At 45.9% G+C, this 14,863-nt stretch overlaps 1 protein-coding gene across 6 annotated transcripts in view; it reads right to left on the reverse strand.

The window, feature by feature from the left end:
• Positions 1 to 14,863, reverse strand: part of atg4b (autophagy related 4B, cysteine peptidase) — a 76,247-nt gene that overhangs the window by 39,518 nt on the left and 21,866 nt on the right. For 4 of the 6 annotated variants that reach the window (XM_070883233.1, XM_070883234.1, XM_070883232.1 and 1 more), the window contains exons 2-4: positions 7,934 to 8,035; positions 4,755 to 4,859; positions 3,028 to 3,099 (exon numbers count right to left, since the gene is read on the reverse strand). In XM_070883233.1, coding sequence (XP_070739334.1) covers positions 3,028 to 3,099; positions 4,755 to 4,859; positions 7,934 to 8,035 — 279 coding nt within the window. The remainder of the gene's footprint in view (positions 1 to 3,027; positions 3,100 to 4,754; positions 4,860 to 7,933; positions 8,036 to 14,863) is intronic. The other 2 variants (XM_070883236.1, XM_070883235.1) reach the window with 1 other exon arrangement.

Genomic DNA, 14,863 nt, shown 5'->3' on the forward strand with positions numbered 1-14,863 from the left:
GGGGGAGGGGGGAGGAGGAGGAGCGGGGGGAGGGGGAGGAGGAGGGAGCGGGGGGAGGGGGAGGAGGAGGGAGCGGGGGGAGGGGGAGGAGGAGGGAGCGGGGGGAGGGGGGAGGAGGGAGTGGGGGGGGGGGGAAGGAGGAGGGAGTGGGGGGGGGGGGAGGAGGAAGCGGGGGGGGGGGGAGAGGAGGGGAGCGGGGGGGGGGAGGAGGGAGCGGGGGGGGGGAGGAGGGAGCGGGGGGGGAGGGGGGAGCGGGGGGGGCAGGAGGGAGCGGGGGGCGAGAGAGAGAGAAGTGTGGATATATATAGCGCCCTTCATGACCACCGGATATCTCAAGTTGCTTTAGTGACTGGAGTACTTTTGGAGTGTAGTCACTGCTGTATAATTGCAGGAGGGAGAAAGGAATATAAGGATATGCTGATAGGGTGATATGTAGTACGCTGGGAGGATGCTCGTGGGGAGTATAAATATTGGCATCGATCAGTTGAGCCGAATGAATATAGGAACAGGAGGAGGCCATTCAGCCCCTCGAGCCTGTTCCATTCAATTAGATCATGGCTGATCTCTATATTAACCACATCTACCCGTCTTGATTCCGTAACTTTGAATACTCTTGACTCACAAAAATCTACCAATCTCCGTTTTGATATTTTCAAATGAACCCCCCAGCCTCAAAAGGTTTTAGGGGGAAGAGGGTTCCAGATTCCCACTACCCATTATGTGAAGAAGTGCTTTCAGACATCATCCCTGAATGGCCTAGCTCTAATTTTAAAATGATCTCCCTGTGTTCTGGACTCTCCCACATTAATATATCAATGTTCCTTTGCAACTTTCTGCTCCCATCTACAGTATTTACTGTGCCACCTAACATAGGCCCCAAGTTTCCACACACGGCAAAACAGGCGCCCCTCCGAGCTGGGCGTCCGTTTTTCACGCCGAAAACGGTGACTGAAAAAAAACGCGCTATTCTCGAGCGCTTTTCAGCTCGATGTCAGCTTGGCGTGGCGCCCAGGGGGCGGAGCCTACCACTCGCGCCGATTTTGTAAGTAGGAGGGGGCGGGTACCATTTAAATGAGTTTTTTTCGTGCCGGCAACCCTGCGCGTGCGCGTTGGAGCGTTCGCGCACGCGCAGTGTGAAGGAAACATTGACACTTGGCCATTTTTGTAGTTCTTTGTAGCTGTTCAATTTTTAACATTTTTTAATAAAACCACATTGCCCTTCCATGATCAGCACTGAGGCTTCTTGCAGCAGTGAGAAGGCTGCAGGAAGCCTCAGAAGTTGAGGCAGCCGTTTCCCGACGGGCCCGACTGACGGCAGGGGGGCCTCCCCCGCCATCGGGAATGGCTGCCTCAACTTCTGAGGCTCCTCCCTGCCTCCCCCCCGCTGCCGTCGGTCGGGCCCTCACTGCCTCCTCCCCACCACCGCCGTCGGGAACGGCTGCCTCCTCCCTGCCTCCCGCCCCCCGCTGCCGTCGGTTGGGCCCTCACTGCCTCCTCCCCCCCCGTCGTCGGGAACGGCTGCCTCCTCCCTGCCTCCCCCCCTGCTGCCGTCGGTCGGGCCCTCACTGCCTCCTCCCCACCACCGCCGTCGGGAACGGCTGCCTCCTCCCTGCCTCCCCCCCTGCTGCCGTCGGTCGGGCCCTCACTGCCTCCTCCCCACCACCGCCGTCGGGAACGGCTGCCTCCTCCCTGCCTCCCCCCCTGCTGCCGTCGGTCGGGCCCTCACTGCCTCCTCCCCACCACCGCCGTCGGGAACGGCTGCCTCCTCCCTGCCTCCCGCCCCCCGCTGCCGTCGGTCGGGCCCTCACTGCCTCCTCCCCACCACCGCCGTCGGGAACGGCTGCCTCCTCCCTGCCTCCCGCCCCCCGCTGCCGTCGGTTGGGCCCTCACTGCCTCCCCCCCTCCTGCCGTCAGGAACGGCTGCCTCAACTTGTGAGGCTTCCTGCAGCCTTCTCCCTGGCTGAAGCACTTTCACACAGGTAGGAACATGGTTTATTTAATCTTTTCTTTGCTTATAAATTTTTATTCAGGTTGGAATTTTTTGTATAATATAATAACTAAGGATTTATTGTAGAATGTAATGACTTCCCTTCCCCCCCCTCCCTCCCTCCCCCCACCTCGTTCCCGACGCCTAATTTGTAACCTGCGCCTGATTTTCTTAATGTGTAGACAAGGTTTTTTCAGGCCTACAAAAATCTTCACTAGCTCCATTCTAAGTTCATTTGGAGTACGTTTTCACTGTGGAAGCTTTCAAATCAGGCGTCAGTGGCTGGACACGCCCCCTTTTGAAAAAAAATTTCTGTTCCAAAGTGAAACTGTTCTACATGACTAGAACTGCAGAAAATTTAAATGTGGAGAATTGCGATTTCTAAGATACTCCGTTCTCCACCAGTTGCTCCTAAAAATCAGGAGCAAATCATGTGGAAACTTGGGGCCTTAGTGTCATCAGATACACAGTTCTCTCTGTTCCTTCAGGTTAGTCATGTGTTGTAAATTCCATGTACAAAATAAATTAATGAGGATGTTATTGTGAAATATCGATTATCTGAAACCAACGATTAGATGCCAACCTGTAGTTCACTCCAGGGTTATTGACCGCTCGAACAATGGGTATAATCCACAACCTAAAACTCAGCTATTGGCACAACATTGCCTGCTTGTTCAGATTTAACTGACTCCCAATCTCTGAACTATGCATCCTTCATGTGTAGGACACTCCTTAAACAAAGAAAAAAGACTTGCATTTCTATAGCACTTTTCATGACCAATGGATGTCCCAAAGCGCTTTACAGCCAATGAAGTACTTTTGAAGTGTAATCACTGTTGTAATGTAGGAAATGCAGCAGCCAATTTGTGCACAGCAAGCTCCCACAAACAGCAATTTGATAATGATCAGATCATCTGTTCAGTGATGTTGATCGAGGGATAAATATTAGCCAGGACACCAGTGATAACTCGGAAGGAAGTGCAAGACTGTTTTAAAATCCAATGCATTTCAGCTATGAAAGACAGGTAATAAACACCTACCAATGGGAGAGAAATTCTTTCTGTATGTGAACCAGAGTCGCGAAGTGACATCTGCAAAGATCTCATCTTTATCTAGAGAAAAAGGGAACAAACTCAGAATAAGAGGGGTAAAAAGATCATTGCTCATTGACCTCTGTACTGCAGTCTGGCTGTCGGACTGGATTTAATGAAAGAAAATTTTGTACTAATCTAGCACCTTTCATTCCTTCAAGATGTCTCAAAGCACTACACAGCCAATGTTGTAGTGTAGTCACTGTTTTGCAGGCAACATGACAGCCAATATGCGCACAACTAAGTCCCACAAACAGCAATGGGATAAATTACCAAGAGAGGTGTTATTTTTTTGGTGACGGTTGATGGATAAATGTCAGCCAGGACACTGAGGAAAACTCCCTGCTCTTCTTCAATCAGTGCCATGGGATGTTTTTGCCTCAACAGACAGACAAGGCTTTGATTTAACATCTCACCAGAAAGCCAGCATCTCTGACAATGCAGAACCTCTTCAGTACTGCACTCAAGTGTCAGATGACATGCGCAGATCCTGCAGTGGCATTCAAACCAGTTTATTTCATGACTACTGTCTGCTGACTTCCTGAACGAGATGTGTCGTCTTGTGACATTCTCAGGCAATACAAACAAACTTTCATTTTCTATTGTGCCTTTCATGACTTCAACAACAACGATAATTTGTATTTATATTATTCAGACGTCCCAAAGAGCTTCACAGCGAATGAAGTAGTTTTCAAGTGTAGTCAATTTGTTCACAGCAAGGTCCCACAAACAGCAATGAGATAAATGTCAAGATAATCTGCTTTAGGGATGTTGGTTGATGGATAAATGCTGGCCTCCCCTGCTCCTCTTCTAAATAGTGCCATGGGATCTTTTACATTAACCAGAGAGGGAAGATGGGGCCTCGACCACTGTTTAGTCTATTTTACTTACGCAGACAAAAACTTTTTTGATTAAACAGTGCAATTAAAACATGTTCAAATTTACACGGCTGAGATATCAAGGAATAATGCTTACAAGTGTAACCTGGGATTAGAATTAGTGTGGAGATTTATATTTTGTGCCTCAATTAGTCACCATTACAAGGCCAACAAAATAAATAAACCTCTATCCAGCAAGTCTTGCTGGAAGTACATGTGGACATCATAAAATAAAAGTCAGGAATGAGAAAGACCACTGGGCCTACTTGGCTCATTCCTTCAACAGATCAATTCTCGGTGTTTTGAACAGGCCTAATAGTTTTCCTACTGCAGAGTTTGACAGATTGTGCAAACATTTACTGAGTACAGATTTTCTCCCTCATACTGTACCTGTTTTAAATCTACTTTTCAAAATCTAAATTTATAAAGTTGTGATCTTGGTTTACATCCGTATATAAACTATTTGACATTTTAAAGGCTTTGGTAGGAACTCCTAGCCAATATTCATTTTACAGATACATGGAGGAACAGCCAGAGGCAAAGACAGAGGGTCAGTGCTACTCATGAAACCATACCTCAGCATGTCAGGAGAGGACAGACAGATAAACGATGAGGGTAGAGATGGTTTCTTGCCTCTTGAGGCAACATTACTGGGCCCACAACCACTGGAATTAGGCTTTGTATACTATTCCAATGGTGTTCTGGGCTTGGGGGCGGGAAGGACTAGTGCAAGTTTGAAAGATTCACTCTCAATGCAGAAAAAGCTCTGTAGAAATGAAGATTACAAATCTTACTAACCAGCCTGAAAATGGACCACACTGGCAATAATGTTCAGAAGCTTGCATGCTCCAGCGCAATCTCCATCTCGACAGCACATCCCATTAATTAGAAAACAAATTGCTCCTGTTTAGGAAAAGTTTACAGGAAGTTGAAATAACATCTCTGGGGAAGAGAGAAAAATGACTTGAGCCGAGACGCTGGCGGAGGACAGGGCTAATAACCGAGGTCCGCTAAAAGCAGGAAAATGAAGAGGACAAGGAGATGAGGTTATGGAAAGATAAGGTAGGAATAAATTGGTGACTTCAACCAATGCCCCAAGAGAAGTGTACAAAGGAAAAAGCACCAGTAAACATGCTACAAGACTGTTTGACACAGTATGTTGTAAGTTCCCCTGGGAGAACTCACATTTAGAGTCATAGAAACATAAAAATTTACAGCACGGAAGGAGGCCATCGTGTCCACACCGGCTGACAAAGAGCTATCCAGCTGAATCCCACTTTCCAGCTCTTGGTCCATAGCCCTGTAGGTTACGGCACTTCAAGTGCACATCCAAGTACTTTCTAAATGCCATGAGGGTTTCTGCCTCAACCACCCTTTCAGGCAGTGAGTTCCAGACCCCCACCACTCTCTGGGTGAAGAAATTTCTCCTCATATCCCCTCTAAACCTTCGACCAATTACTTTAAATCATCCCAAGGCACTTCACAGGAGTGTTATAAAACAAAAAAAGGATGAAAACTAATCAACTTGCATTTATCTCATCTCTCAGAACATCTCAAAAGCAATTTACATACAGTGAAATGCTTTGCCATCTAGTGAGTATGTTGAAGTTGCTCATTTTTACTGTTTCGAATAGAGCAATTCAAATGCAAAGAAGGAAAAATAATATGCAGTGACTGTTACAATTTGGATCATGTTACAATTTGCAAAGTTAAGCTGGGTGGTTCCCTTTACGCAATCCAGAGGAACTTCAGGTTGTGGCTTATCCTCCAAGGGGACCAATCAGCAATAGGTCATGTGATAATGGAGAGCCAATCAGAGAAACGGCTGAAATTCAGTTAGTACAAATAAACGCATTCAAAATAATATACAAAACAGATAGGGAAATGGGAGAGGAAGAATATTGGCAGAAGTATTGGAAATGCACAAGCTAGAACAGATATTAAGGGTATAAAAGAGCATTAGAAATAAACGTAAAGGATAAGAATTACACAGTCATCAAAGATAAAAGAAAAAAGTAGACCTAGGGAAATACTAACTCCCTATACAATCGTTGCAGTATAATAAATACCCTCAGGATCAGTGTGGAGGGTATTTGATAGTCATCATCATCATCATCATAGGCAGTCCCTCGGAATCGAGGAAGACTTGCTTCCACTCCTGAAGTGAGTTCTTTGGTGGCTGAACAGTCCAATACGAGAGCCACAGACTCTGTCACAGGTGGGACAGATAGTCGTTGAGAGGAGGGGTGGGTGGGACTGGTTTGCCGCACACTCTTTCCGCTGCCTGTGCTTGATTTCTGCATGCTCTCGGCGTTGAGACTCGAAGAGCTCAACGCCCTCCCGGATACACACTTTCCACTCAGGGCGGTCTTTGGCCAGGGACTCCTAGGTGTCAGTAGTGATGTCGCACTTTGTCAGAGAGGCTTTGAGGGTGTCCTTGTAACGTTTCCGCTGCCCACCTTTGGCTTGTTTGCCATGAAGAAGCTCCGCATAGAGCACTTGCGGAGAAGTCGTCCGATCTGACAGCTTAATAAAGTGGGAGCCAGCTGGGAATTACAAGGGGTAGATCTTACTTGACAAACCTCCTCAACTACTTCGAGGACATTGCAAATAAAATGGAAACTCCCTATGATATAGACTATTTCAGAAAGCAATTTAATGTGAAGTGATACATTTTGGTAGGAAGAATGAAGAGAGGCAATATAAATGGTACAATTTTGAAGTGGGTGCAGGAACAGAGGGGCCTGGGGGTGTATGTACACAAATCTTTGAAAGTGGCAGGACAGGTTGAGAAGGCTGTTAAAAAAGCATACAGGGTCCTTGGCTTCAGTAATAGAGACACTGAGTACAAGAGCAAGGAAGTTATGCTAAACCTTTATAAAACACTGACTAGGCCCCAGCTGGGATATTGTAGCCAATTTTGAGCACCACACTTTAGGAAGGATTTAGAGAAGATGCACAAGGGATTTACTCGAATGATACCATAGACTGGAGAAGCTGGGATTGTTCTCCTTTGAGCAGAGGAGGTTAAGAGGAGATTTGATAAGTGTTCAAAATCATGAATGGTTTTGATAGAGTAAATAAGGAGAAAGTGTTTCAAGTGACAGAAGGGTTGGTAATCAGAGGACACAGATTGAAGGTGATGGCAAAAGAACCAGAGGCAACATAAGGAAACATTGTTTTAGTGCAGCAAGTTATGATGATCTGGAATATACTGCCTGAAAGGGTGGGAGAAGCAGATTCAATACTAACATTCAAAACAGAATTAGATAAATACTTGAAGGGAAAAAAATTAGAGTTATGGGAAAAGAGCGGGGGGGTGGGACTGATTGGATAGCTCTAACAAAGAGCTGGCATAGGCACGATGGATTGAATGACCTCCTTCTGTGCTGTATCATTCGATGATGAGGTGAAGCCAGACTATTACTTCAAGCTAAGCTTACTAGGGTTAGGGGATATAAATTTGTTTGTGAAAAGTATATATATATTTTTTTTTTTTAAAAAGAGGCATCAGATAAAGATCTCTACTCAAAAGGGTGAAAACATTTGGAATTATCAACCAGGGAAGTCAGTAGATTAAAAAACAGTTGGCTCCTGGGCTCAGCTAGTTGATGTGCTTGAATGGACCAAATGGTCTTTTTTGATTCAACTGGTTATATAAAAATAGTTACACTACAATAGTTACGGGTAAGTAGTGATAATTGCTTTCTCCTTTAAATTACTGTTTTAAGAGAGAAATTGAGATGGATTCCTTCTGGCTGGGGTGATTTTATCAAATCAGAATGGTGTAAGAATATTGTAACTTGCTGTTACTCTGACCCAGCTTCTTCGCCAACCTTCCGACAGCAAGCCCTCTGCTGCAGAGTCAGTCCAGCAACCCCCCACCGCCCCATCAGTATAATACTAGAAACGCTCTACCTGCTGACAACGCTTCTCCCAAGTTCCCTGTAGGGATTGTGCCCCAGTCTCCCCAGTACCTGTGAGTGCACTGTATTTTGTTCCTAAAATCCAAACTGGCTCTGTTGTTTCTGGAAAGTCTTCAAAATCGCCAAACCTCAAGGTGTCGTATGTTAGAGTAGCTGGGAAGAAATAAGAAAACTAGTTACAGCATCAATCTACTAAAGGAACACACACACACTCAGAATTACCAATCCTCTTTATTTTGCATTAGTGTGCACTTTGTCTCATACTTATTTCAAGTCATATTTTGTTGACAACACTCTGAATTGTTATAAAGTAGCATATCCTCTGACTTATCAGGTAGGGTAGTCTAGCAGTTACAGTACTAGATTAGGAACACAGGCCATTTAGCCCCTCGAGCCTGTTACGCCATTCAACGAGATCATGAGACCTAACTCCACGTAACTGAACTGTGGCCCAAGTCCAGATAACTAGCAACCCAGAGGTCTTGAGATTAAATCCCACCTTGCCAAGTTATGGACTGACAACAGAAAAAATGACCATGAAAGAATGTTGTAAAAACCCAACGATTCCTTCATGTCCTTCAGAGAAGGACCCTGCTACACCCTACCCAGTCCGGCTACATGTGGCTCCTGCTCCACATAACATAATTGACTCTCAAGAACCTCAGGGCAATTAGGAAGAGACAATCCACTTACTTTCTGCCATAGTGTTCTACCATATAATGTCCAATGTATCATCAGATGGTGAGGACACAAAGTCTAATTGTAGTCAAGTCAACAAGATGTTTGGTATTGGGCAATGTGTAGAGTGAGATTAGAGATTAACTGCTCTTCAAGATGCAAGTTAAAACACAGAATGAAATGCCGAGCTTGCTTTCAGATTTATTTTGAAATGCAATTGTTAAGATTTGTTTGAAATCATTTGCTGTATTAGGTCTCAATTCTGCCTTACTAAAAGTATCTTTTGTTGGTGGACGACCATTCGACTTTTAAAAATTAACTTTAAAAGAAATTTTTACGAGCCAAATCAGTTGCAAAGAAATTTGTCTAAAATAAATTTGTGACCGAAATGTTAGATGGAACACAGGTCGACAGGTAAATGTGCACACAAGTACTGGTTTGTTATACCTATAGTATTTTTAAAAACAGCAGATCTCCTGGTGTTGCAGCAAAGAACTACTGTTGTCCAGCTGGGTGGGACTGCACTCGCCTGGTTACATTCTCATCTGATCGTAGCCAGAGAATCACCTGCAACAGCTTCTCTTACCACCCCTTCTCTTTGTTACCTCTGGTGTCCCCCAAGGATCTATCCTTGGCCCCATCCTATCTCTCATCTACATGTTGCCCCTTGGCGACATCATCTGAAAACACAGCGTCAGTTTCCACATGTACACTAATGACACCCAGCTCTACCTCACCACCACTTCTCTCGACTCCTCCACGGTCTCTAAATTGTCAGACTGCTTGTCTGACATCCAATTCTGAATGAGCAGAAATATTTTCCAATTGAATATTGAGAAGAACGAAGCCATTGTTTTCAGTCCCCACCACAAACTCAGTTCCCTAGCCACTGACTCCACCACTCTCCCCAACTTCTATCTAAGGCTGAACCACACTGTTCACAACCTTGGTGTCATATTTGACCCTGAAATGAGCTTTCGACCACATATCTGCAGCATAACTAAGACCGCCTATTTCCACCTCCGTAACATCGCCCGTCTCAGCCCTTGCCTCAGCTCATCCGCTGCTGAAGCCCTCATCCATGCCTTTTGTTACCTCTAGACTTGACTACTCCAATGCACTCCTGGCTGGCCTCCCACATTCTACCCTACGTAAACTAGAGGTGATTCAAAACTCGGCTGCCCGTGTTCCAACTCGCACCAAGTCCCGCTCACCCATAACCTCTGTGCTCACTGACCGACATTGGTTCTGCGTTAAGCAATGCCTCAATTTCAACATTTCCATCCCCGTTTTCAAATCCCTCCATGGCCTTGCTCCTCCCCATCTCTAATCTCCTTCAGCCCAACAACCACCTCCCCCCCCCCCCCAACCAAGATGTCTGCGCTCCTCTAATTCCCTGTCTAAACCTCTCCGCCTCTCTTTCCTCCTTCAAGAAGCTCCTTAAAACCTACCTCTTTGACCAAGCACCTACCCTAATTGCTCCTTACTTGGCTCGGTGTCAAATTTTATGTCTCATAATACTTCTGTGAAACGCCTTGGGACGTTTCACTACGTTAAAGGCGCTATATAAATATGTGGTGGGTATTGTGATGCGGCAGCAATGGTGCAGTAGCACGTGGGGAGAAGTGGGGGGGGGGAGGGGAGGAAGAGGAACAGCACTCGGGGAGGGGGGGGCTGCTGTGGAGTGCAGTAGGGGAAAGTTGAAAATGACCCCGTAACCTTTCACTTGCACTATAAATTGTACATTGTCCACTTGCTCTCCATCTTCCTTCATCTGTCCATGGTAGCTTTGGGAAAATATCAAGTTGAGAAAGATCAAGGCCTTCAAATAAAAATATAAATGAACCTGTTCTCGCTGACTTACATGAGCTCCCAGTCTAGCACCCACTCGCATTTAAAATTCTCATCCTGTGTTCAAATCCTTCCGTATCTCAGTTTTGCCAACTCACGAAATGAAGCTTCATTCGCGATGGTACACCTAAATCTCTGGATTTTTTTTTTTCGGAAAAAAATACGCAACTTGCGCAAATCATTGTATACTTTTCGTGCTTGTGCAAATCGGAGTATTTTTAAATCACGAGATATCGGCGTTTCTGGATTCAGGAGGCAAGTCAAAAGACCTCACCTCTGCAGACAGAAAGCAAACCTGTACTTCATTTATATCAATGCAATTATTTTCACAAAAGCTATTTGATGGACCCATTTACCTCTTTCAATGGAACTGACTAGCCAAGAGAGAGAGATAGAGACAGACAGGACAGAGAGAGGTTGTTTCAGAATCTTCCTGTGTACCTAATCACACGTTATTGCTTAACTAGGAAATCTCTTTTCACTGCTTATCTCAGGCCAAATCATGTTTTTGATTAGCGGCTGCAATTGCCGGTAAATCGATTTCTAAACTGACAAAGGCGCCCGACTGAAATTCAATTAAACACTGCTCAAGATCAGATTACTGAATATATTTTATCTACATGGTCTACTCCTTTCACAGGTTCCTAGACATATGCCTTTTAATAAGATATTCATAATGCACAAGAAAGTATCTGATGTAGATTACAGAGAACCTATTTGCACTGATACAGTCAATAGCAATTTTAATCAATGAATCGGACTAATCTAGTGCCAAAAGACACAACCTAAAAACAAAATCAAATTTCAAATTCTTTTTATGTACCAAGAACAATTATCAAAGTACCGCCTCCATTCAAAGCAGGCTCAACAGCAACACTGTTCTCGAGTCTAGATGCACTGACAGTCCTGTGAAATAGTCTGATTCAGGCAGTTCCACAGGCCACGTCTGACCTTGAAATATTGCAGACAATGAAAGACAAGAAGCTAACAAGTGGATCCCATGGATACTGGAGATGTGTCAGACTCCTGGGGTTACACGTAGCAATCCATGTAGGAGTTGGTACATGCAGTGGTTAGGTTATCATTGTTTCCAACTGAAGCAACAGCTTGTATTTATATAGCACCTTGAACGTCCCAAGGCGCTTCCAGGTGCGTTATCAAACAACATTTGGCACTGAGTCACATAAGGAGATAGTCGGGCAGATGATCAAACTCCAGTGGCGGAGAGTAATGGGAACCATCGGTCCAAAGTCACCTGCTCCTCCCAAACATGCCACACCCCACACGTCAGGTCTCAAATTACTTCTATACCGTATCCCAAAATATTATTTGCTGAAAGAAATGTAACTAATTTGCATTTGAATGAATCAATACCATCTACTTCCACCGTCTCCCTGGGCAGTCTGTTCCGTAGATTGACCACTGGTTCACAGGGCTGTAGTGATACCCACCCTCCTGTGTGACTTAGAGACATGGACCATGTACAGTAGACACCTCAAGTCGCTGGAGAAATACCACCAACGATGTCTCCGCAAGATCCTACAAATCCCCTGGGAGGACAGACGCACCAACATTAGCGTCCTCGACCAGGCTAACATCCCCAGCATTGAAGCACTGACCACACTTGATCAGCTCCACTGGGCAGGCCACATTGTCCGCACGCCAGACACAAGACTCTCAAAGCAAGCGCTCTATTCTGAACTCCTTCACGGAAAATGAGCCAAAGGTGGGCAGAGGAAACTTTACAAGGATACCCTCAAAGCCTCCCTGATAAAGTGCAACATCCCCACCGACACTTGGGAATCCCTAAATGGAGGAAGTGCATCCGGGAGGGAACTGAGCTCGAGTCCCATCGCCGAGTGCATGCAGAAATCAAGCGCAGGCAGCGGAAGGAGCGTGAGGCAAACCAGTTCCACCCTCCCTTACCATCAATGACTATCTGTCCCACCTGTGGCAGGGACTGTGGTTCTCGTATTGGACTGTTCAGCCACCTAAGGATTCATTTTAAGAGTAGAAGCAAGTCTTCCTCGATTCCGAGGGACTGCCTATGATGATGACTGAAATAATTTTTCCGCTGAATAGTTTGAATTTAGCTCCTTCAAGTGCAGGCCATGTCCTCTGGTTCTGGACAAGATGATACAGCGGATCATTGTCTACATCAGGGGTGTCAAATGTATGGCCCGTGATACAGTTTCATCTGGCTCACGTGTTGTGCTTAAGGTTTGTGTGTGCCTTGGAATGAGACACTCATCTCCTGGGCTCTGCTTCCAACAGCCTTTCAAACTTCGCACCGCAGCACCGCTCCGTCTCTTAAGAATCATTGTAGAACTGGAGAAACTAGTCACCACCAGCACGCGCTCCATCTCATTTTCCCACATCTGTTGCAGAAGAATCCTGAAACAGGCGCAGGACCCTTTTTTGCATTGATTCAACACTGAGTTCAGGCAGCCTCCAGATCTGCCTAAAATCAGTGAGGACCAACATGGCAGCAGCCATGCCACCGGCACAGATTGGTGCAGGACCTTGTGCCCAGAAATTGGCATCCGTTTTACACCCATAAAACAGGCAAGACCAATGTCCCCTGCAAGCTGCGCTTTGTTCTACGCAGCCGGTCTCTGAATGCAGGGTCCCTTTAAATTGTGCATGCGCGGTGTATATAGTGTAAAAGCCTGTGCGGGACCTTTCAGATTACTGCGCGCCAGTACACAAGCACTTTAGCGGGAACATTGGGTGAGACGAGTACCCGTTTCTACCCCTAGTGTGTCCAAATAACTTATGCTGAATGTGACCCACACCAAGTGCCAGGATGTCAAATCAGGCCCACCATGCAAAAATGAGTTTTACACCCGTGGTCTACATTATCTAATCCCTTTAGAATCCTAAAATCAGCAATCATATCAACTCTCAACCTTCTTTTGTCCAGTGAGAACATGTCCAATATGTTCCATTCGCAACTCCTCAGATAACAAAGTGGTCCATGCCCGCACGCAGCAAGACCTGGACAACATTCATGCTTGGGCTGATAAGTGGCAAATAACATTCGTGCCACACAAATGCCAGGCAATGACTATCACCAACAAGAGAGAGTTTAACTACCTCCCCATGGCATTACCATCACCGAAACCCCCAACATTCTGGGGGGGGGGGGGGGGGGGGGGGGTTACCACTGACCAGAAATTTAACTGGACCAGCCACATAAATACTGTGGCAACAAGAGCAGGTCAGAGACTGGGTATTCTGCAGCAAGTGTCTCTCCTCCTGACACCCCAAAGCCTTTCCACCATCTACAAGGCACAAGTCAGGAGTGGGATGGAATACTCTCCACTTGCCTGGATGATTGCAGCTCCAACAACACTCAATAGGCTCAACACCATCTAGGAAAAAGTAGCTCGCTTGCTTGTCACCTCGTCCACCACCTTAAACAATCACTCCCTCTACCACCAACTGTGGCTGAAGTGTGTGCCAACTACAACAGGGGTGGGTAATTATTGGGCTGCAAGGCCACTTAACAAGTTTTGGTGAGCTGTTGAGGGCTGCCCACGAAGGTTCTACCAATTGCGCAGTCCTGTGCAGGCCGCTCCCCAGCTCCTGCCGTTGGAAGAGATACTGCGCATGCGCAGCTGCATAGTGGTTGGCCACGCAGCAAATTGAAAGGGACCGCGCGCTAAATAAAATTAGAGGGAACATTGCATAAACATAAATTCAGATAGAAGTCAGATGCTCTCTTACATACACATGTATTCGATAATGCTTAGAAATGAATCAAGATAAAAGTTGAAAATGTGTTATCTTCTTGTCTCTGTAAATCAGTGCTGTGAAATAGAACTGTACCCTCTTTACATCCTGTAAAAAAAAAAGAACTGTACCCTCTTTAGAGTCTGTGTCCACATCAATTTCCAACCTCAATCATCATTATGTTCCTCTGCAAAGATTACTAATGCCGTCCCAATTGGTGCCAGATGAGAACTCCCCTGCCATCGTACTCTGGATACCAGGAGAGGAAAGATGCAGCGACAGCCACTTTCTTCGGTCAACGATTTGTAGAGATGAGCATACATGACTCCACTCTCAAATGCATTAGGCATATTCGAGCATGCAGTGCATGCTGGTACAGACATCCGCCATTGACACCCAGAATTATGGAACGGATCCTTTTGAGGTTGGGCCTTGGAGAACTGCTTTTGTGAATTATTAATTTTAATGACGTATTACTATGTTTTTGCCTTGGCTGCAGTTCAGGTCTGTCTCTGACCAATGTGAAGTTGATAGACGAATGTGCAGCTCGAGCTCCGGCTTGCGTTCTATTTCTGTCGCATCCAGTGGGCTGGATAGAATGACTTGGCGGGCCGGATATGACCCGCGGGTCGTATCTTGTCCACCACTGATCCACAAGATGCACTGCAGCAACATGCCAAAGCTTCTTCGACACAGCACCTCCCAAGCTCACAACCT

Source organism: Pristiophorus japonicus, chromosome 6 (assembly GCF_044704955.1).
Source record: "Pristiophorus japonicus isolate sPriJap1 chromosome 6, sPriJap1.hap1, whole genome shotgun sequence".
In the NCBI taxonomy this organism is placed as follows: Eukaryota; Metazoa; Chordata; class Chondrichthyes; family Pristiophoridae; genus Pristiophorus; species Pristiophorus japonicus.